The sequence below is a fragment of the Lotus japonicus genome, chromosome 4, assembly GCF_012489685.1.
Source record: "Lotus japonicus ecotype B-129 chromosome 4, LjGifu_v1.2".
In the NCBI taxonomy this organism is placed as follows: Eukaryota; Viridiplantae; Streptophyta; class Magnoliopsida; order Fabales; family Fabaceae; genus Lotus; species Lotus japonicus.
The window spans coordinates 44,512,482-44,540,291 of record NC_080044.1 but is presented as its reverse complement, the minus strand read 5'-3'; the positions used below and the strand labels follow the sequence as shown (position 1 = coordinate 44,540,291).

At 37.3% G+C, this 27,810-nt stretch overlaps 2 protein-coding genes across 2 annotated transcripts; one reads left to right on the top strand and one right to left on the bottom strand.

The window, feature by feature from the left end:
- The first annotated feature begins 3,960 nt into the window (after positions 1 to 3,960).
- LOC130715749 (agamous-like MADS-box protein AGL80) lies at positions 3,961 to 4,905 on the top strand. Its single transcript, XM_057565866.1, has one exon. The coding sequence runs from the start codon at positions 3,995 to 3,997 to the stop codon at positions 4,730 to 4,732; it is 738 nt and encodes a 245-aa protein (XP_057421849.1). The 5' UTR covers positions 3,961 to 3,994; the 3' UTR covers positions 4,733 to 4,905.
- Positions 4,906 to 8,618: 3,713 nt separating this feature from the next.
- LOC130712791 (uncharacterized) lies at positions 8,619 to 10,914 on the bottom strand. The gene is made up of 4 exons (XM_057562604.1): positions 9,510 to 10,914; positions 9,359 to 9,409; positions 9,025 to 9,272; positions 8,619 to 8,681 (listed from the first exon to the last, which is right to left on the bottom strand). Exons 1-4 carry the CDS (start codon positions 10,912 to 10,914, stop codon positions 8,619 to 8,621), a joined length of 1,767 nt encoding a protein of 588 aa, XP_057418587.1.
- Positions 10,915 to 27,810: the final 16,896 nt, after the last annotated feature.

The window sequence follows — 27,810 nt, the reverse complement described above, 5'->3', positions numbered from 1 at the left end:
GAAGCTGTTTTATCGGCTACGAGCTCACCACTAGTTTGGTCCCAATATTCTGGTTCGATCAACATGACAAATTTGGAAATTGGTTTTTTGAGATATTCTTGTCTGGGAAGGGTTGATTGGATTGGTTTGGGATTGGCTTGAATTACTTGGGATTTCTGGGTTTGGATTATTGTTTGGAGTGATGGTAGGTCTTGGTAACTATCATCATCTGCAATGCTAGCCCAAGTCTTTTTTGGAAGTGTGGTTAGACCTTGTTCTTGGAAGGCCTGAAGGGTTTGGATTGGGAAGGCATAGTCTTCCTTAGTTTGTTTGGATTGGACAAAGCTTTGGGTGGATAACCCAGGTTGGTTTAGGGTGGATGACCCATTTTGATGTAAAGAAATATTCTTACCTCTGGATTTGCCGCTTCCCCTTCCTCTGGAGGAAGAGGTTCTGGAGGCCATTTTAGCCTCTTCCCTGTAGATATTCACGGGTGAGATAGTCAGGGAGAGAGTTTGCTGAGCCTTTGATATATTCTATGTCAAAATCGAAAACACTTAAAATAGCTTGCAATCTAGCAAAAATTTGTTTTGAAGCTAAATTTTTAACATCTTTTTGTAATATATCTTTGGCAGATTTACAATCTACGCGGACTAGAAACTTTTGATTTATCAAATCCGATTGAAATTTTGAGATGGATAAAACAATTGCTAAAACTTCTTTTTTGACAGTAGAATAATTCTGCTGAGCAGGGTTCCAGTGTTTTGAAGTAAAAGTAATAATTTGTTCTTTGTCTAAAATTCTTTGTTTCAAGATACCTCCAAAGCCAATATCAGAAGCATCAGTTTCAACAATTTTAAAAGCTTGGGTATTGGGTTAATAAAGACAAGGAAGACTTTTGACTTGAGCCTTTATTTGTTTGACAACATTGGTATGGATATCCGACCATGGAGGAGGGTCCTTCTTGAATCTATCACGAAGGGGCTTTATGAGGTTGCTGATCTGTGGGCAGAAATCAGTAACGTAATTGAGGCAACCCAAAAACCTTTGTAATTGAGTTTTATCAATAATTTGATCAGGGAATTTGTCTGTAAATTCAATGGCACGATTGATAGGAATTATAGTTCCTTGGTGGATATTGTGTCCAAGGAATCTGATTCTGGTTTGGAAGAGACTAATCTTTGATTTGGAAACAGCAAGACCATTTTTCTTGATAATGGAAATGAAAATGCTGATATGTTTGAAATGTTGATCAATGGATTGGGAGAAGACCAGAACATCATCAATGTAGACAATTGTAAATTTTGAATAAGGATAAAAAATATCATTCATGATCTTCTGAAATTCGGAAGGGGCGTTTTTTAATCCAAATGGCATAACATTCCACTCATATTGTCCAAAAGGGACAGTAAAAGCGGTTTTATACCTATCTTCTTCTTTGATTTGAATTTGCCAAAATCCGGATTTCATGTCAAACTTAGAAAAGATTTTAGCATCATGTAGTCTTGCAAGAAGATCCTTTTTGTTAGGGATAGGGTACCTATTCCAATCGAGGGCTTGATTAAGAGGTTTGTAATTAATGACAAGTCTGGGAGTTCCTCTTTCTATTTCAGCTCGCTTGTTAACATAAAAAGCTGAACAAGACCATGGACTCTTACTTTTGCGGATTAATTTTTTGCTTAATAAATCATTGATTTCCTTTTGACAAAACTGAAGAAGTTCTTCGTTCATTTGGATTGGCCTAGCCTTGGTGGGAATTTTTCTATCATTGAAATCTTTTTCATAAGGGAGGTCAACCATATGGCGTTTCCTTTCCCAAAAAGCGCTTGGTAGATCAAAACAAATGGAAGATTGAATTTCTTTAAGAAGGTTTTCAATCCATATATATATACTTAGGCCATTGAGGGGGTGGACATTGTGTGGGCAGTAATATTATATACACCATACGTACATATATTGATTCAAATGATTCATAATATAGTTAATAATATACGCATAAGTTTTATTAAATTAGTTTCACCATTTTCAACCCCAAAATATTAAGTTTCTTCATCCTTTTATCACATACAAACTTGTGTGACAGGTGTATGGTAGAATAGATTTTTTTTATAAATTACCCACATATACTAGAAGAAAGAAATATTTTATAAAACTCAAAATGAGGTTTTCTTAGAATCAACAAATATTTTCCGTATGAGACAATTTAGTTAATATTATTTATTATTTAACATAGTTTACACATATCCAAAGGTTAATCTCAAGACCACCGGCTAAGTCGAATAACTCAGCCTTACTTATCGATTCATACGCTTAATTGTAAAAAAATCATTTGATGCTTATATGTGGGTTACGTGTGTTTTAATTTTTTGCGTGTGGGCGCATGTTGCCCCCACAACTTAAAAATCCAAGATCCGTCACTGCTAACAACTAACATTTAAATTTAAAAAAAAAATCTAATAATGTTAAATTTTGTATAATTTGAGTTTAGAAAATTCATTTATATAAGGGATTTACAAATTGATTTTTATACAGTTTTCAATCTAAAGATATTTTTTTTTCAAAACCGTGTGTATCATCCACTAACCTCCATGAGCGGTAAAGTTTTCAATACAAAATTTAACATAGTGGCGAGTCAAATTCATTACATCTTCTAAGTCAGAACAATCATGTTCTTCTATGATCTACGTGTTTGATGGTTTTTTTTATAAGCACGCGTTTTGGTGGTTAGAAATAATTCTCAATTTTTTTTGTAATTAATGAATTTTCAAATATTTTTTTGTTGGTGATAGAAAATGTCTGATTCATAACATTTCTAGGCTTAGAAAACCTCAATAGATTTAATTTTTTTAAAAGGTCATAAGTTCAGGTGTTTAATAGAAAAAAAAAATTGTGATTTTTTCATATTCAGCTATTAAAGTAGTTTTAGTAATCTACTATAAATATCTAATACTAATCCATTATGAATACAAAATATGATAGTTATTAAAAACAATTAAATTTGAAATATACTTTTGCATGAATCCATTATAGATAAGATCTTTATACATTCTAACCCTCTAACAAACTCAATGCAATAGTTATCTTCTCCAACCCAACCTCTAATACAATTATTGGTTGTTAATTATTAAAATTAATTGCTAAGACCCATGATCTTTTCTCTCATTTAATAGATTACTTGTTCTGTTTTCAAAAAAAAAATTAATTGCTAAGATCTTTATACACTCTGACCCTCTAGCAAACTCAATTATTGGTTTTCTTGTCCTCTAACACAATTATTGGTTTTTAATTATTATAATCAATGGCTAATACAAATCTAAATAAAAATAGGTTATTAAATTTATAAAAAATATTTATGACAATTTATTGGTGCAGTGGATAATGAGAGTTTGAATTCTGATACTACCTAGATATATCATAATTTTTACAGCTTGAATATCATAATGACACAAGATTATCTATATCTTCTGTGAATTGAATGATATTTATGGTGAAACTTTACACCTCAAAGTGAGTTGACAGTTGTTAGTGAATTAATATGAAATTCATGATTGAGAAACCATAGCAAATCATTTTTATTTTAAATTTCCCTTTTTGTCAACCGTTTTCTACATCCTGACCTCTAACACAATTATTGGTTTTTAATTATTAAAATTAATAGTTATGGCTAATCTAAATAAAAGTAGTCTATTAAATTAAAAACATTATGACAATTTATTGGTGCAGAGGATGAAGACAATTTGAATTCTTACACTATCTAGATATATCATGATTTTTACAGTTTGAATATCATAATGACACATGATTATCTATATCTCATGTGAATAGAATGATATGTATGGTGAGATTTTACACCACAAAGTGAGTTGGCAACTATTAGTGAATATCATCACAAATGAAACAAGGCATGTCAACTTGACCTCTATATATATATATAAGACAATTCATGATGAAAAACCACAACAAATCATTTTGATTTTCAATTTTCTTTTTTTCACTTTTTTTCCTGGCCAGCACCATGACCAGGAGAAAGGTGAAACTTGCATACATAGTCAATGACTCTGCAAGGAAGGCAACTTACAAGAAAAGGAAGAAAGGTTTGATCAAGAAGGTGGATGAACTAAGCACCCTTTGTGGAATTGAAGCATGTGCTATAATTTATAGCTCCTTCGAACCTCAACCTGTGGTTTGGCCATCCCCACCTGGGGTTCAAAAGGCGTTGGAAAGGTTGAAGACAATGCCTGAATTGGAGCAGAGCAAGAAGATGGTGAACCAGGAGACTTTCACAAGACAGATGATCCTAAAGGCAAAAGACCAAGTGATGAAACAGAGGAAGGAAAACAGGGAGAAAGAGATGAACTTGCACATGTATAGGTGCATCAATGCAGGGAAGGTTCAACTCAACATGAACATGAATGATCGGAATGATCTTGCATGGGTGATTGATCAAAATTTGAAGGAGGTCGACCGAGCTTTGGAAAAAATGAATAAGACTGTGATCCACCAGGGTCAATCTTCAGTCTTAGTCGGTGAAAGTTCAATCCAACCTCAAATGGCACTAGCACCAGCACTTGCAGTTGCCAAAACTGAAGAAATGACCATGGTGAATGATGTCCATGAGCTGGTCACGGATAATTCTGACGCCATGCAGAGGCAATGGTATATGAATTTGATCAATGATAATTATGGGAATGAGACAGTGCCATTATTTGGAGATGTTAATCTCCAAAATGGATTATTTTGGCCCCACCCATAATCTCGAGAAAATTATGATGTGCCTCTTTGCAAGGCATGCATGATCTCTCCCAATCCAGTTTTATGATTTTTGTTTTTACTGTTTTTGCTGGGTAAATGTGAAGACACAATATTAAGCCATTATGGCATAGTAGTCTTCACATTTTTATTTCATTTATGCAAATAATACATCATGTGTAGCTTAGGCTCACATGTTTATTTCCGCTACTTCCAAAATCTTGTGGCTTTAATTTCAAATTGTACTGGTTTTGGTTGTATGAATAAAGTTTTACTTGTTGTTTTTCAATGCTTTTTGCATCTATGATTAATCAACCATGGTTACCTCTTGTATTGCAAGTAAATGAAAAATAATTATTTTATTTAAATTTGGATTCATAAGCTCTCAAGAGTCTCACTTTATTGGATAATAATTGTAGCATACATTTTGGTTATGGTGTAGTTATATATGCTACCATTTGTACACTGTATTTTTGACACATATCTTTATTATTAATAAAACACGAATTATAACTAAACTCCAATTCTAAGGCATCCATTAGAAACCAAAACCATGCCTACTTTTTTCTTTTTTGCCAGGAGAATATTTCTTTTTGTGAGTGTTGTCGATTACTACAAATACTAATAAGGACCTCTCAAATTCTGAATTTGTCTTTATTTATTTTGTGGACTTTACTAATTTATCATATTTATAAATAATAAACAAAATGAAATGAATGGAATAAGATTATGGATTAAGAGTAAATTAGAAAACTTATCGCATAACTACCACATTGAGGTACGAAACTATGTATATAAAAACTGCAAGACATTTGCACTTGAGAACTTTTTTTATCAATATAATAATATTTAAATAATGTATTTATACAAAAAATAAGTTGGTGGTGAGAAATGGGAGTTTATGCTCCTTTCTCCCCTTCTCCCCTTTTATACTCCCATCCACGTTGAGTACTATATCTCCAGGGGGTGGAGGTGAACATTTTGTCATGTTTGGTGGAAGTACTGTGTATGAAAAAACAGTTTTAGAAGCAAACAAAGAATCTTGATTGTAATTCCAATACATTTCTTTGTATGATATTTTTCTCAAAACAAAATTCAACAACCAACACAGAGGCATACAATATATGGAAAATCTCATCAATTCAAACAATTACAAGAAATTTAATTATTCCCTAGGTTATAGAAATAGGAACGGTAACAAGCTATAAACAAATAATGGTTCTTTTATGTAGTAGTGTGCTAGATCTAAAACGTAAAACAAAGGAATATACATCTAATTTGCAAATTTGAGATAGTGTGAAAAATAGTTTCAGTAACTATTACATTAATGGCGCTGATAATTAATATTTGATAGCAATTCCACTACATTTTCTTTTCTCAAAACAAATATCAATGGAATTTAAACTCAATGTTTTACTTTTGCTTCTTTGTTTGTGTTGTTACGAGTTTAAACTCAATGTTTTTGGTTTTAGGTTATTATTTTTGGTTATTTGTTTATGAATGTATTTCATGTGCATTGATGTTTATGATATCATGAAAGTCTAACAGGATAATAAAAAGCTCTTGAAAATCGTAACAGTAGGACATACATGACATGTTATTTCAATAAATAGTACTAGAATAGTAACATGTGTCTGTGCTTTACATGGACGAACGGTTATACACGCGAGATTCACGATTGTGGTAAAGGAACCGGAAATGAATACGAACCTTTTTTCCACCATCATCAGTGAAGTGAATGAGGATATAAAATGCCTTAAGCGGAATAGAAAGATGTGGAAGTAGCCTAGATTTTCCGGGAGGCCAATAAGGCATCAGAATATATGACATCTTTTAAATTCTATCTTAAATGACAATCACGAATATGTCCATTTTGTGATTTATACGAAGAATCATACGAACTCAATGTGATAACTCGATTAGGGTAAAACTTGTGAACAAAGTTGAGGACGACACATGCCTTTATTCTACCTCCTCCTTCCCCTTAAGCAAATAAAATGACATTTCTCATCAATTTATGCATAAATTTTTATAGTATTTCACTTATGAAGAAGTTAGGAGTTGGTTTGGTGGTCTTCATGCTCAAGAGGTTTAGAGTTGCAACAAATTTCTCTATCATTGGTTGCATAAGAATCATAATTAGAGACCACTTTAAGAATTCGGTTATAGGATACACGAAAAACATATCAAATGAACCGAAAATTGGAGAAAATTATTGATCGTGATAGGTCGGGAAAGAAATTCTCAAGATAGTGATAAAACAATTAGATGAGCTGGTTTACCTTTTAGTTCTTTGTTTATGTTGTTACCCCTTTATACTCAATGTTTTACTTTTGGTTCTCTATTTGTGTTGTTACGACTTTAAACTCAATATTTTTGGTTATGAGTTTTATTTTTGGTTATTTGTTTATGAATGTATTTGATGTGCATTGATGTTTATGATGTCATGAAAGTCTAATAGGATAATAAAAAGCTCTTGAAAATCGTAACAGTAGAACATTCATTATATGTTTAAATTAATATTTATTTATAAATAAATGTTTTTTGACACATACATGCCTTATAATTTAAATACGATTACAACGCAACGCGTGCAGTCCTGTGTAACTGCACTAACATCTGACTTGTTCTTTGAATAACAGTTTAAACTTTAAACTTGAAGAACTTATCTTCTCTAAAGTGAGTAATTCATGTTAGAGGATAAAATAAGTCATAATAAGTGTATAGAGATCAACAGTTGAAATCAAAATTGAAATTCTGGCACACGCGGATAGATGTTCTACCAGATGTCTAAGACAACTTGTACAACATAATACAAAACAGTTAATTGAATATGCAAAGTAAAGAACATAAACTGAGACAAGACACACAGGATTGTTAACCCAGTTCGGTGCAAAATCACCTACGTCTGGAGGGTTTTCACCCAAGAGAAAAATAATCCACTATTAAGAGAAATTGCACACAAAAGGTCTTAACAGAACTGCCCCAGTTCCCAGCCTTTTCTACCTATTTCTACAAGTGATTAATACTTAGTCCTCCCGCTAAGTATGAGAGCCCCTCTCACTTTCTCTCAATCACTGCCACAGTGATTCAATAGCTCACAACACGAGAGCAAAGACAGATCTCATGATCAAACAACTAAAAATCAACTCTCAGCAAAAGAATCAATACATGAATAAGCTGAGAGAACAACAAGTGTGAACACAGACAAGAGTAAACCCTAGTTTTACTCAACAGAAGCTCTCTACCTAACACTAGGTTTCGGTCTTCATATATAGCAGTCATCCAGGCCTTGTCTTTGATGGGCTTGGACGAGCACAGGTCCACATAACACTCAAGGAGTTAGTAGGAAACAAATCTGCAGAAGAATATTCAATATAAAGTTTCCTATTTCAGAATTAAAACTCCCAAAAACTTCAAATCAAATCTTTGAAACCGATTTGATTACATAATAATATAATCCTTGAACGGCGTACAGAAGCTTCCAGAAATACCCTATCTTGATCACCAAGTAATCAGAACGAAGCTTCACAGAAAACCTAGCCATCTCATTGTAGGTTTCACAGGGACAGATGTCACAGGCAAGTTGTTGTGACATCGGGTCCGACATGTTGGCCAAAAACTTCACTTAGCTAAAATGCAGACAACATAACAAAGGAACAACAATCTCCCCCTTTGTCAAATTTTAGCTAATACAATCCACTACCATAAAGAACTCTTCAATAGCTTGAAACTTAAAAAAACACTAGAATCATCATAGAAGAGCATCCAACATACATGGTAGCTTACATATCAACATAGCTAGTAGGATTAGCTATGTACATTTCCATCTCAAAACCATTCTCAGTGCAGCAGAAATCCATATCAGAGTTTAGCACAGCAGCACACAATCAACTATCACAAACAACAAGATGTTGTTTGTATAGAACACACAACTGCACAGTAGCAAGAAACTACCAAACCACAATAGCAAAAAGCTATAACAGAACCAGCTACCAAATACCAGAGATAACCAAATACTAATTACTCTCCTTTATTAGCATAATTTGGCAAAGGTAGTCATAGCAGAATAGCATCTAAGCGCTTACCAGAGCTATCCACATAAGTCAGCAACACCATATTCAAGAATTATACAGACCATGAGCAAATAAGAAGCGCATATAGCCACAAGGGCTCAAATACATCCAAAGGAAAAAGACTAAATCAAAGAGATGTGCTCTGAGTTGCGGAACTCTCAGAACCAGGGACATCCTCTTCATCTTCATCTTCATTGTCTTCCTCTTCTTCTTCCTCTACATCCTCCTCAGTCTCAGCATCTGCTTCTTCACCAGCAACAGCTTCAGCTTCCCCTTCTTCACTTTCTTTCTCAACAGCAATTGTTACATCTGACATAGCCTTGATGAGTTGATTAACATTGAGTTTTCTGACCTTGCAAGCCTGAATAGTGTCACCAAGAGACTTGGAGACCGCCTTCAACTCAGTCAAGATGTCTTCCTTGCTAGAACCAACTGCCTTAGTGCCACTGGCACTGACAGTTCCCTTTGCTGCAGAGAGCGCAATGTCTGGAACATGTGTCCCAGCAAACTTGAGAAGCAGGGGCTTCTTACCTTGAGAAGCAGGGGCTTCTTACCTTGAGATTCATCAGCCCTCACAATGGTAGGTTGTTGATGTGCAATGATCTCTAAAGAGGAGACAAGGAAACAGAATAGGCAACCTCACAGCATATGATCCAACATGCTTGAGGGTTGGCTCAAAAACCAGCTTTCCAAAATCAAACTCACCCCCAGTTCCAACCAAATAAAGCATTCTGGCCAGAGGTGGAGTCACACCAGACAAGTGATTGGTGGCCATCCAATTGGCAGTACCAATCTTGTAGAGAACAACATATTTGGCAGTAAGCCTTCCAGATGGAAGCAATCCCTTCGTAGGCCACTTCCTAACCAACTTCCCTGTAAGGGTTGTAGCAACCATATTCAAGTCAGGCTCCCCCTGAGCCACAGCAACAGGGCTTCTGCCCAAAAACTCATTGATCACTTCAGGAGAGAAGTTGATGCACTTCCTCCGCACAAACACCTTCCTGTACTCAGCAATGGAAGCATCATCACAATCAGCAGGGATGTTCACAATGAACTCCTTAACAAGCTTGTCAAAACATCTGCCAAGATCCTTGACGGTCTTCATCAAACCAGCAGCAGAAATAACCTCCATGATTTCTTTGAGTTCTAAGGCATCTTCATGCAGTTCCCTTTCAATAGTCAGCCTCCTTTGAACCACATATTTCCATCTCTGAGCAGAGTTTGGAAAATGAAAGGACACATTGTCCACAGGAGCATCTGGAACATGTTGAGGAATTTTCTTACCTTTCATCCATTTTCTGGCAGTGGTGGAGATGTCTGGGACATCTGGCTCGACATCATCCTTGGAGTCAGGATCAGACACATGTCTTCTTTTCTTTCCAGTAGAAGATTCTGACTTCTTGTATTTCTTTGTCTCCTTCCCAGATTTTGGAATAAGAGAACCTCTGGAAATCTTTGAAGATTTAGCAGCAGATCCTATGTTCTTCTGCTTTGTTATGTTTACATCCTTCTTCTTGACACCACTAACAGGAACATGGACTTTTTTGATGAGTAATGCTCCATCAGAGTCTTCATCAGATGCAATCACCTTCTTTTCTTTACCCTTTTTGGTGGATGAAGTGGGGGTTTTCCGAACAGGAGCCTCCTCAGAGAAAGAAACTTCATGTGCAGAGGTTTCATCCTCATCGTGCTCCGTTTGACTAGAAGCATGAGACTTGACAATAGAACCAGAGGGAGAGGATTGATGTGTCAGTTCAACATCTGGTTCAACATTCTCAGCAGTAGCTACATTTGCAAGCTTCTCAAGAGCCTCATTCGCTTCTTGATTCACAGCATCTGGAAGATTTGGATTTTGATCATCCTCATCATCAGAAATATTTTGTATACCCAAATTCTTACTGGGTCCTCTCTTAGGAGCTACATGCTTGATACGAAGGCTTCTTCTTCTTGGTTTGGCTGATCCAGTTGGAGCATGGATATCACTTGCAGCTTTATGGGGAACCCTAGAGGGATTTGACAACGATGCAGTGGCACTCACAATCTTCACATTGTGTTCTGGGTTGATGATCTTGGAGCCTCCCTTCTTCTTTTTGCCAGAATCATTAGTCATTGTGAAGTGAACTGTAGAGAAAACTGAAAAATAACTGTTGAAGGCTAGAAAGAGAAAACAGTCACACTTTTGGATAAAATACTGAAAAGGATTGATGAATCCCAATACGCGATCATGGGCAGTTATATAATGAGCAATATAGCCGTTGCCCGTGACAAGTGTCATTAACTGCTACAAGTCAGTTAGGACACAAATCCCTAATTTTCCTCGTAATTTCTCAAATTTTGCAGCATCCAATGCTTTTGTAAAAATGTCTGCTAACTGCAAAATCAGTTTCCACATGTTCAAGAGTGATAATCTTTTCTTCCACTAATTCTCTAATGAAATGATGACGGATATCAATGTGTTTGGTTCTACTATGCTGGATTGGATTTTTGGAAATGTTGATAGCACTTAGGTTGTCACAGAACAATGTCATGACATCTTGTTTGACATCATATTCCTTCAACATTTGTTTCATCCACATCAATTGGGTGCAACCACTCCCAGTAGCAATGTACTCTGCCTCAGCTGTGGATAAGGAAACACAGTTTTGCTTTTTGCTGAACCAAGAGATGAGATTATTTCCCAAGAAGAAACAATCCCCTGAGGTGCTTTTTCTGTCATCTGCATTTCCTGCCCAATCTACATCACAATATCCTATCAACTTAGGATTAGTGTTGTGAGCATAAAAAATATCATAGTCAATAGTTCCACCGATGTACTTGATGATCCTCTTGACTTGTAGAAGATTACTTTCTTTAGGCGCAGCTTGATACCTAGCACACACTCCAACTGAGAAAGCAATGTCAGGTCTGCTAGCAGTGAGATACAACAAACTTCCAATCATGCTTCTATATAAGCTTTGATCAACATCTATTCCATTCTCATCCTTAGTCAGTTTGACATGAGTTGCTGCATGAGTTCTCTTGTGTGTTGCATTGTCCAGACCAATTTTTTTAACCAATTCCTTAGCATACTTACTCTGAGAAATGAACATAGAGTCCTCCATCTGTTTCACTTGCAAGCCCAGAAAGTAGTTTAGTTCTCCTACCATGCTCATCTCAAACTCAGATTTCATTTGTTTGACAAAATGTTCCACCATCTGGTCTGACATTCAACATATATCTGCGCAATCATCAATTTTCCTTTGACACTCTTTAAAAATAAAGTCTTATCAATTCCACCTTTGTTGTAACCATTGCTAGTTAGGAATTCAGTAAGTCTTTCATACCAAGCTCTTGGTGCCTGTTTTAATCCATATAGTGCCTTTCTCAACTTGTACACATGTTCTGGATAAGTTGAGTCAGTGAACCCTTTTGGCTGTTCAACATAGACTTCTTCATTCAAATAACCATTCAAGAAAGCACTTTTAACATCCATTTGAAACAATTGGAACTTCAGAAGACATGCCACTCCAAGCAAAAGTCTGATGGATTCTAATCTAGCCACAGGTGCAAAGGTTTCATCAAAGTCCACTCCTTCAATCTGAGTATACCCTTGAGTTACAAGCCTGGCCTTATTTCTGGTGACATTGCCACTTTCATCTGACTTGTTTATGAAAATCCACTTGGTACCTATGACATTTACACCATCTGGTCTAGGCACTAGATTCCACACATCATTTCTTTTAAACTGAGCCAACTCTCCCTGGATAGCATTTATCCAGTATTCATCTGTGAGGGCTTCCTTGACATTCTTGGGTTCAATTTTTGAGATGAAACAACCATTTGCAATGATTTCTCTGGACCTTGTAGTTACTCCTGTGTTAAGATCTCCTATGATGTTTTCCTTCGGATGAATCTTCTGAATTCTGATAAAGGGTCCTTTGTTCTGTGGTGATGTGCTTTCATCCTCATCTTCAGTTTCACTGTCTGAAGCTATGTCAGTGACATGTGGTCTGACAACGGATTAAGGTGGAAGATCTTCTTCAACATCCTATGTAACTTCAGTTTCTTCCAATTTATCATCAACCACTACATTTATGGATTCCATCATGGTCTTGGTGCGTGAGTTGTAGACTCTATATGCCCTGTTGTTTGTAGAGTATCCCAGAAAAATACCTTCATCACTCTTTGGATCCATCTTCCTTCTTTGCTCTCGGTCAGCTAGTATGTGACATTTACTTCCAAAAACATGAAAGTATTTTACAGTAGGTTTTCTGCCTTTCCACAACTCATACAAGGTGGAAGTAGTTTCAGACCTAATTGTCACCCGATTGTGAATGTAACAAGCTGTATTCATTGCTTCAGCCTAGAAGTGATAAGGAAGTTTCTTGGCATGCAGCATTACTCTGGCAGATTCTTGCAATGATCTATTTTTCCTTTCCACCACTCCATTTTGTTGAGGAGTAATAGGTGCTGAGAACTCGTGACTTATCCCTTCACTTGCACAATAGTCTGAGAATCTGCTATTTTCAAACTCCTTGCCATGATCACTTCTGATTTTGACAATGCCATAACCCTTCTCTCTCTGGAGTTGTTGACACAGTCCTTTGAACACATCAAAAGTGTCTGATTTTTCTGCAATAAAATTCACCCAGGTGTATCTTGAGAAGTCATCAACACGGACAAAAGCATACCTTTTTCCTCCAATACTTTCTACTTGCATTGGCCCCATGAGATCCATGTGAATAAGTTCCAGTGTTCTGGTTGTTGCCACATGCTGCATCTTCTTGTGAGAGGCTTTTGTTTGTTTTCCAACTTGGCATTCCCCACAGATTTTTCCTTCTTCTATCTTCAAGGTTGGTAGACCTCTGATAGCCTCCTTTGAGATTATCTTCCTCATGCTCGTTAGATTTAGATGTCCAAGCTTTTGGTGCCATAGCTTGACTTCCTCTTCCTTAGTTATCAAACATCTTGAGGACATAGATTTGTACTGAGAGATCCACATGTAGCAATTATCCTTTGACCTTGCACCTCTCATGACAACTTCACCATTTTCATCTGTTACTTGACATCCAGTTTTGCAGAATGTAACATCTAGGTCCAAGTCACATAGCTGACTTATGCTTATCAGATTTGCTGCTAGACCTTCTACTAGCAAGACATCATCCAGCTCTGGAGATCCACTACTAACAAGCTTTCCGGATCCTTTGATTTTTCCTTGAGCACCATCACCAAAAGTAACATAACTGGTGGAGTGTGGTTTTACATCACCAAGATAATTCTTTACTCCAGTCATATGCCTGGAACACCCACTATCAAAATACCAATCCTCTTTTGAAGAAGCTCTCAGAGAGGTATATGCAACTAGGGCAGATGTGTTGATCTTAGGCTTCCATTTCTTCTTCTTCAACTCATTAGAGTTGGATTCTGCTGAACTTCTTTTTGGAAACCCATGTAGCCTGTAGCAATAATTTTTTATGTGGCCATACTTCCCACCATGGTGACATTTCCATCCGATTTTGTTTCTTTTCTGTGCTTGAGAATAAGCATATGGAATTTGAGAGTACACATGTTTAACACCATGTTGTGACATCGGGTTTGACATGTAGAATTCAGTTTTCCTTTCAGCGGGAACAAACTGATGAGTGACTTTCTTGTCATCATCTGGTGTAGAGTCACTCACATATCCTAGTACTTTCACATCCCTGAAGGTTTTTGTTGTTTCTAGCATGAGATCAAACATATCAGTTCCATTATTCAACATGCGTACAGATTTAACCATACCTTCCAGTTTGGATTTCAAGACAGATGCTTCCTCCTGAAGTTTTTCATTTAGAATTAGAAGTTCTTGTTTTTCCTTCTCAGGCTTTGTGACAGTTTTGTCCAGATTCCTGCCATAGTTGCAAGTCTCATGCCATTTTTTCAACAAGAGCTTGTATGCAGCAGCAAGTTCTTCATCTGAGATCTCTTCATCACTGGAGTCACTGTCAGTGTTGTATTTTACTGTCAATCCCATTACTGGATGTTCCTTTTCTTCCTCAGAATCATCATCTGACCATGTTGTCACCATTCCTTTTGCTTTCCTTTTGAGTTATGTTGCACATTCTATTCTGATATGACCAAAACCTTCGCATTCATGACATTGTACCCCTTTTACTTTGCTTGCTCTGTCTTCTTCTCTGTTTTTGGGAACCATCCTTGTGTCCTTCCTGGTGGCAGACCTGTTGTCAGTGACACTTGGTCTAGAACCTCTGTCAAATCTTCTCATGACTTTGTTGAATTTTCTCCCAAGCAAGGCTAGTGCTTCTTCCAGATTTTCATTTGTGTCTCCACCATTCTGACTTCCTTTTCCCAGATTTGACACAAATGCTATGCTCTTGTTCTTTTTCTCAGACCTATCATTGATTGACATTTCAAAGGTTTGCAATGAACCAATTAGTTCATCCACTTTGATGCTACTAATGTCTTGTGCCTCATCGATAGCAGTGACCTTCATGTCAAATCTCTTAGGTAAAGACTTAAGGATTTTTCTGACCAATTTCCCATCTGTCATGGGTTCTCCTAGTGCAAAAGATGCATTTGTCATATCACGCACACGCATATGAAACTCAGAGATTGTTTCTTCCTCCTTCATCTTGAGATTTTCAAATTGAGTAGTTAGCAGTTGTAGTCTTGATAAGCGAACTCTAGCTGTACCTTCATGTGCAACCTTGAGAATTTCCCAAGCATCCTTAGCAGTAGTACAAGTATGGATCAGTCTGAACATGTTCTTGTCAACACCATTGAAAATAGCATTAAGAGCCTTAGAGTTTGCAGCAGCTTCTTCATCTTCAGTCTTGCTCCAATCTACCTCAGGTTTGAGTTCAGTAGTTGTGATTCCTTCCTTGGTTTGCACTGGATGAGTCCACCCTTTGAGCACAGACTTGTACACCTTTCCATCATCAATTGATCTGAGAAATGCAACCATGTGAGCCTTCCAGTAGTCATAATTTGTCTCATCAAGCATAGGTGGCCTGTGAGTTGAATCCACATCCTTGTTGTTGTCCATGATACCAGAATAGTAAATCCCTGAAGCTCACTCAATCAGAACAGGGTGCCTGCTCTGATACCAATTGAAATTATGGCACACGCGGACATATGTTCTACCAGATGTCTAAGACAACTTGTACAACATAATACAAAACAGTTAATTGAATATGCAAAGTAAAGAACATAAACTGAGACAAGACACACATGATTGTTAACCCAGTTCGGTGCAAAATCACCTACGTCTGGAGGGTTTTCACCCAAGAGAAAAATAATCCACTATTCAGAGAAATTGTACACAAAAGGTCTTAACAGAACTGCCCCAGTTCCCAGCCTTTTCTACCTATCTCTACAAGTGATTAATACTTAGTCCTCTCCCTAAGTATGAGAGCCCCTCTCCCTTTCTCTCAATCACTGCCACAGTGATTCAATAGCTCACAACACGAGAGCAAAGACAGATCTCATGATCAAACAACTAAAAATCAACTCTCAACAAAAGAATCAGTACATGAATAAGCTGAGAGAACAACAAGTGTGAACACATACAAGAGTAAACCCTAGTTTTACTCAACAGAAGCTCTCTACCTAACACTAGGTTTCGATCTTCATATATAGCAGTCATCCAGACATTGTCTTCGATGAGCTTGGACGAGCACAGGTCCACACAACACTCAAGGAGTTAGTAGAAACAAATCTGCAGAAGAATCTTGAATATAAAGTTTCCTATTTCAGAATTAAAACTCCCACAAACTTCAAATCAAATCTTTGAAACCGATTTGATTACATAATAATATAATCCTTGAACGGCGCACAGAAGCTTCCAGAAATACCCTATCTTGATCACCAAGTAATTAGAACGAAGCTTCACAGAAACCTAGCCATCTCATTGCAGGTTTCGCAAGGACAGATGTCACAGGAAAGTTGTTGTGACATCGGGTACGACATGTTGGCCAAAAACTTAACTTAGCTAAAATGCAGACCACATAACAAAGGAACAACAAAAATGTATCCAATATTTTTAATTATGTATTATGTAACACCCCGATTTCCGGGTGTGACTTTAGTAACCAAAAATAAACTTTACGCGGAAAAACATGTAATTTTTTTCTCGTTTGATCCCTTTTAAATAAAGCAATAGAAAATAAAGACATAGCCCAACCACTAAACTAACCAATATACCTCAAATATACACATGTACAGCCTCAGCTGCACTCTCCCGTCACGCGCACTCGCAGTGACTCCAAAGTAGTATGCCCGCAGGCAAATATATACAGACCCAGAAGTTTGAGTAAGAAAGTTATAAGTACAATCCACTAAGAGAAAGTCAGCCTCAAAATGGCCTAAGCAAAGACCCCTATGGTCCGACTGACTCACTGTGATCCCTCAGTAGGAGAACCACACAAAAAGTCATGCGTCGGGAACTTACCCTGTCCCAAAAGCAAAACGAATCAGAGCTCTACAAAATATGACGCTTGCCTAAACGTACCCTTCCAGTACTGCTCACATAACCGAGTCCACAACGAACTGAAGTCGGCAAGTTGAAGCTCAGCTCCATGCGTCGTAGAACTCCTTTCGTCAAACGTCCACGCTCGTCAGTCCGGTCCTCCATGACCCTTCCCCGGTACGTCGCTCGATGACCCACAAGATCGATCACCCAAGCGGCGGGGCATGTCAGTCAACCAGCTCGAACTTGATCCCCCCCCGAGGAAGAGACCATCGAAACCCAATCCACCGTCGACGTCTGGCAGCAGGCCGACCGCCCAAACACAAACATGAAACCAAAGCCAAGGCGCTAGGGTCAACTCACGGAAATAAGTAGATATACACTCAACATGTGATATGGGGTATAGATATATATGTTGATATATATATATATATATATATATATATATATAAGCAATCCTAGCATGTTATTGGCTCTAACAATGCTTCAATAAATCAAACAGCACACAATTCCAGTCAGAATGAATGTATGCGTGAAATGCAATCAATATGATCTGGATTGTGATGCGTTCCCGTTCGCCACAAGTGAAGCATTCCCGTTCTTCACTATGGATGAACAATTCCCGTTATTCATCATTAATGCATTGGTGAACCATTCCCGTTATTCACCATGAGATGCACAGGTGAACCATTCCCGTTATTCACCCGATTGATGCAATATGGTTAACCAAATATCGAATCGTCTTCACCACACAAGTGTTTAGCCCAAACCCAAACTCAAAACGAACCCAAGAGTTAGTGTCGGTCAATACAATACAACTCGGAGTTAGTGTCGGTCAATACAACACAACTCCAATAACAAAACCCAAAATCAAAGCCAGAGTCAGTGTCGGTCAATACAACATGACTCGGAGTTAGTGTCGGTCAATACAACACAACCCCAACACCCAAAACCCAGAGTTAGTGTCGGTCAATACAACACAACTCGAACAACAAAAGTACACAAGGGTTTAGTGTCGGTCAATACAACACAACCCCAACAACAAGAGTACTTAAACATACTCGGTGACTTTCAATCATCACCGTAGCTCACCTCAGTGGCTTTCCCCAATTCCCAAACCCACAACAAAAGTCGACTTTTCCCCGTCTTTCGTAAATGTTTTCCCCTTCAGTTTTCCTATGCTTAAACGTTAATAAAAATTGTTTCAATTCGAATTAGTCAAGTTATGAGTTTATTTCTCAAAGTCTAAGTTTCCCAAGTCTTTAGTTTTCAAAATCCATTTTCCAAGTTTTCCAAAAGAAAGCCCTCCAAAAGAAATTCCCGGGGAAAGTCTAAGTATACAAACAAATGGCTAAGTCTCAACCCTTGAGTTTGGACTTGCCTAGGGTTGTTCATCCAACCCGAAATATCAAAGCTCACCAGATCAATGAATCCCCACTCCGAAGTCGCATCAAAACGCACAATCCAACAATATCACAATATCACAAGTTATGGAAAAACATCATAACATGAACTCATCATCATAATCAACATCAGATAAAGCATAAGTCGAATTTATCGACGCCTATCATGCAGTCATAACTAATAGGTAAGTTGCCCTAACCTCGAGCTGTTCCAGTCTCGTGATCAAAGATTCCTTCACTCAAATGCTCTAAAGATCCCAAAGTTCCGTCAACTGAACCTCGGAGAAAAACAAAGCAGAATCCAAACAAAATCGATTAGTTCGATCACAATACAACTCATAAACGATAGACAAAGCATTAAAGCTTCAGAATACAACAATCGAGTACGAAAAGACAAGTTTTCGAAAACGAAAACTCCCCCCCCATCACTACAAGCTCTCGGCCAAAAAGGAAAAAGAGCTCCGGCTCTTTTTCTTCGATCAAATCTGTTTACAAGGTAGTTTTAGGGTAAAACTAAGGCAAAGAAACTGTCGGAAAAATTTTCGGACGATCAGATCGAAATACGGCTATTCAGGGGCGTTTTGGTCCAAAATAAAAGCTCAAAACCTCAAAGTTATCACTTCGGAAAACAAATTTGACAGCAATGATCCTAAAGGCACGAAGTCAGATTACGACTTTTCGACAATAAAGTTTCGAAATGTGCGCAAAAAGGGTTTTGAAACAGTTTTTCAGATCTTGGACAACTCGATCCATATCGGCGAATACCGACGAAGGTTTTAGGCTCTTGGGCACGTAGAGAACAAACCCCAACAGAGAAATCAGGAAAAACGGACAGTTTTACAAAAAGCTCGAAACTTTGAGCACAGAAACGACTACAGAAAAGCAGTAGAAACGATGATCAGAGGTAAGAATCAAGCTAGTTACCTCAATACCTTGAAGTAGGAACGAACTGCGCGAAGATCGGTCGAGTTTCGGCGAAAATCTCCTCTCCCTCTCCTCTCCTCAATCCGCGGCCTCCTTGGGAAGAAAATGGGAGATATTTTGCTTTTTCGATTATTTATAGGCAGGTGAAATCGCGGGAAAATGAAAATTTCGCGATTCCGATTTTTGCAGCACGTTCACCGATGAATTCTAAGAGAGATTCTGGCGACAGAATTTCAGAACTCAAAACAAATCTCTGACATTTGGGAAAAACGATATCTAAAATCCCAAAAGCGGTGTAAGTTAATCTGTCCCGAAAAACTACTTTTTGCTGTGATGGTCAGACGACAAAACTTCCTTCTGAAGAAAGATTGGAAACGTCGAAACAAATCTGGCAAAGCGGACGAAAACTTCGTTAGAAGTCCCGAATAGAAAAAGTCTTCACCCATCGCTCAAAACTAGGGTTTCGAAGCAAAGAAATTAGCGTCGGCGGACTTCCGAAAAGTAAATACTATCATGCGTACAGTCCAGAGTTCCGAAATGAAACGCTGGTCGAAGGAAAAATAAAGAGAACCTTTAAATTTTCCAAGGATTTGAAATCTCACTTAAAACGTTGCTTTAAAAGCGAAATTAGCCTATTCTGGACACGCTTGCCATAAGGCAAGCGTGCAGACGACTCGCACTAACTCCCAACACGACTACATAACATTCCTCAAGCAATTCCTGAACTTTCTTCTTCATTAATCTTTCTCAAACATCAAACTCCTGTCACGCTTACACTGAGTCTACGCGTGAGTCGGAAATTAACTTGTTCTGTAAATTTAGGTCTTACATATTACTTCCAAGAGAATAGACAAGTGTATATGCTCATACTCTTTTACTTAAATATACATGGAAGTTGGATTTAACTCTTATAAAGTGAGTGGTCACTTTAGAGGTTAACTTAAGTAACCATAACAATTGATTGAGTAATAAATTGTTGAAATTTAGAGAACAACATAGTTTCTTATACATATGTAAGCAAATGGTCATAACTCCAACCGTTAATATTTAATCGATGATTATTATGGATTTCTTTATTCTATAAACTGACTACTCGCTTAAGAAGAGTCAAATCCCTCCTATGTATACCAATAAGCTCATCATTTAAATAATCTAAAATGTAATATTTCTTGATGAATATCAGAGTTAATATCTTGTTCAACCATTACTTTTCTTTAGAAAAATAAAAAATATATATTAATATAGAAAAAGGAACAAGAAACACTCTCAAGTCACTACAAGCTAAAAAACAACAGAAAAATTCGACCAAACCATTTTTTTTGACAGCATAAGGAACTTTATTGAAAAATTGATTAAACATACAACCAAGGCTCAAAATGAAACTTAGGATTGAGCCTCGTTAAAACCTTACTAAGAAAAATCAAAATGGGATAAAAACTCAGTGAAGAAAAAAGAGTAACACAATCCCTAAGAGTGCCTTACAAACCAAACCCCCAAAAGCACCACAAAAGCAAACCCACCAGATCACACTCAATTACATCATTAAAATAGTAAATTGTTCAAACAAAATAGTAGTAACCCAGCCTCAAACAGCAGCACCAAATTTACTCCCAAATTATTGTCGTTTTCATAATTCCCCACATAACCTAAGACCTTGAAACCAATCAGCACCCCATATGGAATTAGAAACCACACCAATTCTGCTAGCCCACCCGTGGAAGAAAAATTCGACCAGACAATACAAAGAAAAATGAAAAGGGACCCCGAAAAAACACGATAACACTCGAGATTACTTATCCGAGTTTAGTAAAGCGGAAAAGTTATCCAAATTACCCTCAATAAAAAATTATACCAATCAAAACTAAACCAGCTGAGAATCTGCATGGCCATGCCTATGTCGGTCGCCTTACAAGTTAAGAAAATGAGATACTGGGTAAAATAGTTGACAACAAAGTCAAGCCAGGTAAAACTTTTACATAATGAATCCACTAGTAATGGAGCCTAAAACAATAAGGCTTAAAGAAAAATATATACACCAATATATGACATTGAAATTCCTTGCACTTGGGATCCCGTGATTGTTGAATCCTTTCATTCACTATTTTTTTTTCCTTCAATAATTTCTTCTACACATGACCATAATCTCCATTTACATAGTTGTAAACATTCATTCATTTTAATAAATCAAATAAAGCAACTAGTATTAAATTAATATTAATATTTTTTTATTTATTCATAAATATCGGTTCAAATTATGAACTAAACAACGAATGTATTACAACTGTTAATAATCAATTATAGAACAAATAAATGTCTTTCACATTGAAATATAGGCACAAAAAAAAATTGGTTCAATCGCAATTCTATAAAAGTGGACTTCTATACCAAAAATTAAATCATTCGTTTTTTTTTTTGAAAAAGAGGAATCTATGATAGCATTGAAATTATTTTATTAGGGCTATTCAATTTCACGGAAAAGTCCCACATTTTTTAACAAATAGAAATATTGCAAAAAATATTAATTAGTTATAGTCAAAGAGTATTTTAAAAACTATTCTTATATATATAGTATTAAATAAATGTCTATATTCAATATTCTAGATTTAAAATTTAAAATTGATTATCATTCTATTTACTGAAAATTTTATTATATATCAAAGTAAAAAAAACATTTCACTTAATTTATTCTTTCAATCTCACAGATTTATTTGGATAAAAAATTGGTTCTTATGAGTTTATATAAGCTGCTATTACGCTAAAATCAGTAGATACACTACTCCTAGGATTCAGTTCTGAAGCATCTCGATTCAAGTTCGAGCAGGGACGTGACATCCTATTTTTTTTTCAAATAATAAGCCTAATAATAAAGTCAATTACATATTTCAATTTCGAGTATTCCCACCTTTTTCGAGTATTTCAATTACATATATATATATATATATATATATATATATATGATATTTTCAACTTTAGAGCCTATAATGTCTTATATATATATAACATTTTTCGATCATATTAATAATATTAATTGTAATTTAAATCCATTAGCCTTATTGTTGTGTTATATGATTCGTCCAAAAAAGGTAAGGTAACAATTTTTAGGTATAACATGTTTGTCAATTAATCGTCGGTTCTTTCCGTCCACTTACTATTTAATTATTTAAATGAATCCTTACTTTTTCTCTCATGAGGTTTTTTTTATGTCAATATTCATCAATTTGATCGTTAAGCAATATAATCTATTATAATTTCTCTGACCAATATAATAAAAATTTCGATTAATTGATTATGGCTAATCCACATAATATAAAAAATCCAACATTCTCCCACTTCAATAGCATTAGTCTATTAGCAAAATTACGAGAATTATTAGAACAAAAAATGAACAATGAGCAAAATGCATATCAACCAACAACTTTTTTGGAAAACCAAAAGGGAAATATATTAAAAAACACAGTAAGTGATAACCCAAATTATGATCAAGAACATAGTATCTTACAACAGCATAAAGAAAAAAATCTTACAACAGCATAAAGAAAACAAAAAGAAACAACAGCAAGATAAAAAAGAGAAAGAAAAGCAGGCCTTGTGCGTAAACACCGGAACAAGGAAACATGTAAAACTAGAAGAAGAAGAAAAAAAAGAAAAAAAAAACAGCAACAACATCACTGCAGCTCTAAGGACTTTGGACTGGGCGAGACCCCAGGGTCCCTCGCCCAGGATGCTTACACTCAAGCGCGGGACAGACCCAGGTCTTTTGGGCCTCGCACCCCGAGGCTCAACTGGCCCATTTAAACAGACTAAAGGCGCGGAGACCCGACTCAGCCCCTATAAATAGGAGGGGAATACCAATTGTAAGGGACTCTTAGCTTATTTTGGCAATAACAACATTGAAATTCAGTTATATTTTCTCTCTCTAAACAGTTAGGAGTTCATCTCTCTAAGATTCCCGATCATACTCCACACACTCTAGGCACCATGCCTTGATTCTATGTTCTTGACCGGAACATTGGCGCCGTTTGTGGGGAACGGTATATTTCGATTCCCGGACCACATGGATCACGATTTGGTTACGCGAAGCTCGTTACTCTATTACGATTTCCTTTTCAGCTTTCTTGGAAGATCGTGATATAGACCCTGCGTGACTCGTAATTTGATAGGGAGAAGTTCAATTTTCTGTGGAAACCTGTGCGATTCAGGTACTTGCTATTGAATTCTCGGTTAGGCAGCGGAGCCTGATGGAGCCTTCTCGCCAGCGGCATGGCAAGGAGCCGGAGCGAGGCTACATTTCTTCCCCGCGCACTGCGAGATTGGATAGGCATCGCCGTGCAGAGGCACGCCGTGCTTTAAGCAGTGATTTACAGTTGCAAAATGAGTGGAATCAAGAAGAAGAGGAAGCTGAGGCCGCTGTTGAGGTCAAACCTTTCTCGGCGGCAGTGCGAGAGGTGACTGTGTCGAACGGTATGACACACCTCGCGTTGAGAACGTACAATGGGAACACTGATCCACAAGATCATTTGCTTCATTTTAATGCAGAGATGGCGATGAGCTCGGTCTCTGACGCTGTAAGATGTAAAATGTTTTCATCCACATTCCGAGGAGTGGCTATGGACTGGTTTATGACCTTGCCTCAAGGATCCCTAGCCAAGTTCCGTGATTTCTCATTGAAATTCCTTAACCATTTCTCCGCAAGAACGGTTGATGACTTGTTTGATATTCGGCAGCGCGAGCGCGAAACCTTGAAGCAGTATGTGAAGCGATACAGTGCCGCATCCGCGAGGTTCGAGGAACTGGAGCCACGCATGTGCGTGTGCGCTTTCAAAAGGGGTTTGTCCCGAGGGAATTTTAGTTGCGGATTACGTAGGGAGCGGGCATGCTCAATGGCGGAAGTCCGAGCTCGAGCGGAAGGCTATATCCTGGAAGAAGAAACTAAAGTACACAAGAGGAAGCAAGAGAGGGCGACGAGGGTGACGCTGGCAAAAAAACGGATACAGGGTGAGGAAGCGAGCCACATGCAGAAGGTTAGAAAAGCTGACCGGCTTGTGATGATTAAGACAGTGTATAAGGTTTAGAGAAGTTGCTAAGCCTAGAAGTTGTTTTATACAAATAAGCGTAAGGAGATATAGAAGCTAAGAATGAATCCTAATGGGATATTGTATGAATTCCAGGAATTAAGGTTGTACTTCTTCTAGATGAAGTTGTTAGAGATTGAGTAGATTAAGAGATGATCTTAGTTTAGATGTGACCACTTGATGAGATAGACTCGTTGGCCTTACTAGTGAGTTATTTTTCTGAATTTTCATCCGTAAGATATTGAGCCTGATCAACTTAATATTGAGGGGTTAATATTTGGAATCACAGTTGGCATGGACTATGATAAGAGGATTGATTGGAGTGATCGTTGGTTAGTCGAGTTTGAAAGATAAGTTTGTGTTAAGTACTTGATCATCCTTGCTGATAAGTTGTAGTTTAAGAAGTGGTTTTCCACTTGAGAAGTGTAGGAGAGAGTAAAAGGACAATAGAGGTCCAAACTTGGTGAATGTTCAGACTTTAAGTCTAGGAAATTCTTGTCTTAAGTGTTTGAGACTTAGAGATATTCCGATTTTGGGGAGGAATCTAAGAATTTGATTGACGTAGGAGTAACAAGACTAGGGAAGGAAGTTCTAGTATTGAGTTGAAGACTTGAAGTTTTTATAAGTGGATAGGTCACCAAGAGCCTAAGTGTGAACAAAACCTTGAGGATGGTTTGATTCGAGTAAGTTAAGTTATGTCAGAAGTCTGACGTTGGAAATGTACCTTAGGGCTGAATCGTGAGTTTTGAGGAGTTTAAGGATTCTATCATAAGCACTTGATGGTAGAGGATTAAAATTTCAATATTTGGAAGTTGATGACTTTAATGTAGTTAAGCGATTAATTGATGACTAGGACTTATGTCCTTAAGGTTGATTAAGGAGAGAAGAAATATTGGAATCTCCTTCGTCTTAGCCCAAGCCTTAGTGTTGAATCCTCGTGGTATGACTTAAGGAGAATCTCGAAGTCTCGTTTAGTGTTAGAAGCTTTGTCTTTGGTCGTCTTCAATGATAGTGCATCAGTATGGAAGTTTTTGATTGTCGGATAGTCATTAAGTAGTTGGTTCACGTGATTGCTCTAAGTAGAGATAGACTGAGTCAAGAGATTCAATGTTGAAGAGTCTTAAGTATTCTTTCGAAAGTTTTGAACCCATAGGTTATGTGACTTCGTGCTAATTGCACTAAGAGGCTAGACTTAATGGATTACCGCCTAGTTAGACTCTAGAGGAATAAGTGTTGATCAAACAAAGATTTTGAATTTCAGAGAAACATGCTAAGATTAACGACTGAGATTTGCTGAGTTGAATTAGAATCTTTGGGTCAAGATTGATTTTGTAAGTTGAGAACCATGGATGAATAAGAAGGTTAGTGATTTTAGTTGTGACTAAGTGGAAGGTTGACTTTATGGTTTGAATGGAGGTAGTTCGAAAAGGAGATTCTTTGATGGATTGTTAGATTCTGAGATGGTAATTTTCTTATGAGCTATTGGTCAATAGATATTGAGTGTGAGACTGTTGGTAGGAGAAGCTTGTGATGAGTTTAGAATAGTACTAGCATGATTGCATGACGACACTTGTCTGATTGTTCATGTAGCGTTTGAGTTAGGTTTTGAATCATGGTGCTTAGAACACTAGCCTGAGCCTAATATCCATGCCTATTCGAGGATGATTGATAGATATCTAGGTGTTGTTTTTGTCGTGTATGTCACCCTGAGGTGAATTGGTTGTGACGTCTCCCAGTTTTGGGATGCGTTCTAACGCTACTTGTAGGGTGGAAGGGAATGTGAGGGAATGTTATTCCTGAGCTTTTCTTTGACGCCAAGTTTCGAGGACGAAACTTTCTTTTTGGGGGGTAGTATTGTAAGACCCAGGATTTTAGAATTAAATAAATAATTAATTTCCAACTCACGCATAGGGTTTTGTGTAAGCGCGAGGGGAACTTGACTTGTGTTTAATGTTTGGATTAGCATTATGAAGAAGAAAGTTCAGGAAATGGTTAAGAATAGTTCTATAGTCGTTATAGATTATAGCACGAGCTTTATTCACTTCCGCCTTAGGGCGAAAGCCTTAGTAAAAGGCTAATCCTCTCTTAAAGCACTGTAGAAGTGGAATTCAAAAATATTCAGAGGATTATAAGAATTTCTCTTATTCCTTTCCCTGACGAGTGTTTCGACACGAAACTCTAGAATGTACGAACGATCGACTTCGATTCTCGAAAGTTTGCGAAACTGAATCCCTGATAGCTCAAGAACCTTAAAGTAAACTGTCGATGAAGATTTTTTCTATTCAGAGCTTCAAATGAAGATTCCACACGCGCACACCCATTTGTTTTGATATTTTCGACCTTTCTACAGAAGGAAGTTTCTTCATCCGACATCAACTGCAAAAAGTAGTTTTTCGGGTTAAATCGATTCATACCGACATTAGATCGTTTACTTTAATTCCAAGAAACCTGTTTTGAGTTCTGGAATTCTGTCGCAAGAACCTCTCTTAGAATTCACGGAGGAATGCGCAGGAAAAGTCGGAATCGCGAAATTTTCATTTTCCCGCGTTTTCCATCTCCTATAAATAGGAGAAAAACTCAAAAATCCTCACCATTCACCCATGGTGGCCGCGAGTTCAATGGAGGAGAGGGAGAGGAAGATTTTAGCCGTTTCTTGCCTGATCATCGCGCTGACAGTTGCTATACGTAGGCCTCGAGGTTTGGAACGAGTTGAGCTAAGGAAAGAGACTTTGGAGCAATTGGTGAGGGTTCACAACTGAGGAGGACGCCGGGGAACTTGCTGGGTTCGGGAGCTTTATTTTGGATTGGACTGGGATGTTGAGCTTGGATTGAGAAATTGGCTAAGGTAAGGGTAACTCAGTTTTAGAGTGTCTTTGAGTCTTGCATGTTTTTATCGCACTGCATGCGTTTGAGATGAAGGTGTTTAAATTGATTGGCATTTGATTATGACTGTTGTGTTGAACTGGGAAAATGTTTTCTGGAGGCTTCGGCCGAGTGAACTTATTGAGACGTGTGTCTCCAATTTCTGAGAGGCTTCGGCCGTTTACTGGTTTCTGTCATTACTGCTTTCTAGTTGATATGACATTGTTATGTTTTCCAGCACTGAATTATTGATTCATCGCTCAATAGAGCTTGGTGTGTTTGTGCGGATATGGAACTGA

Bases quoted from the DNA above. Each gene is read 5' to 3' on its own strand.
- LOC130715749 (XM_057565866.1), top strand. From the start codon at position 3,995: ATGACCAGGAGAAAGGTGAAACTTGCATACATAGTCAATGACTCTGCA.
- LOC130712791 (XM_057562604.1), bottom strand. From the start codon at position 10,914: ATGACTAATGATTCTGGCAAAAAGAAGAAGGGAGGCTCCAAGATCATC. The intron at 9,273-9,358 runs GTAAGAAGCCCC...CGCTCTCTGCAG, and splicing joins GAGGGCTGATGAATCTCAAG to CAAAGGGAACTGTCAGTGCC. The intron at 8,682-9,024 runs GTAGAGGAAGAA...GTGGTTTGGTAG, and splicing joins ATGCTGAGACTGAGGAGGAT to TTTCTTGCTACTGTGCAGTT.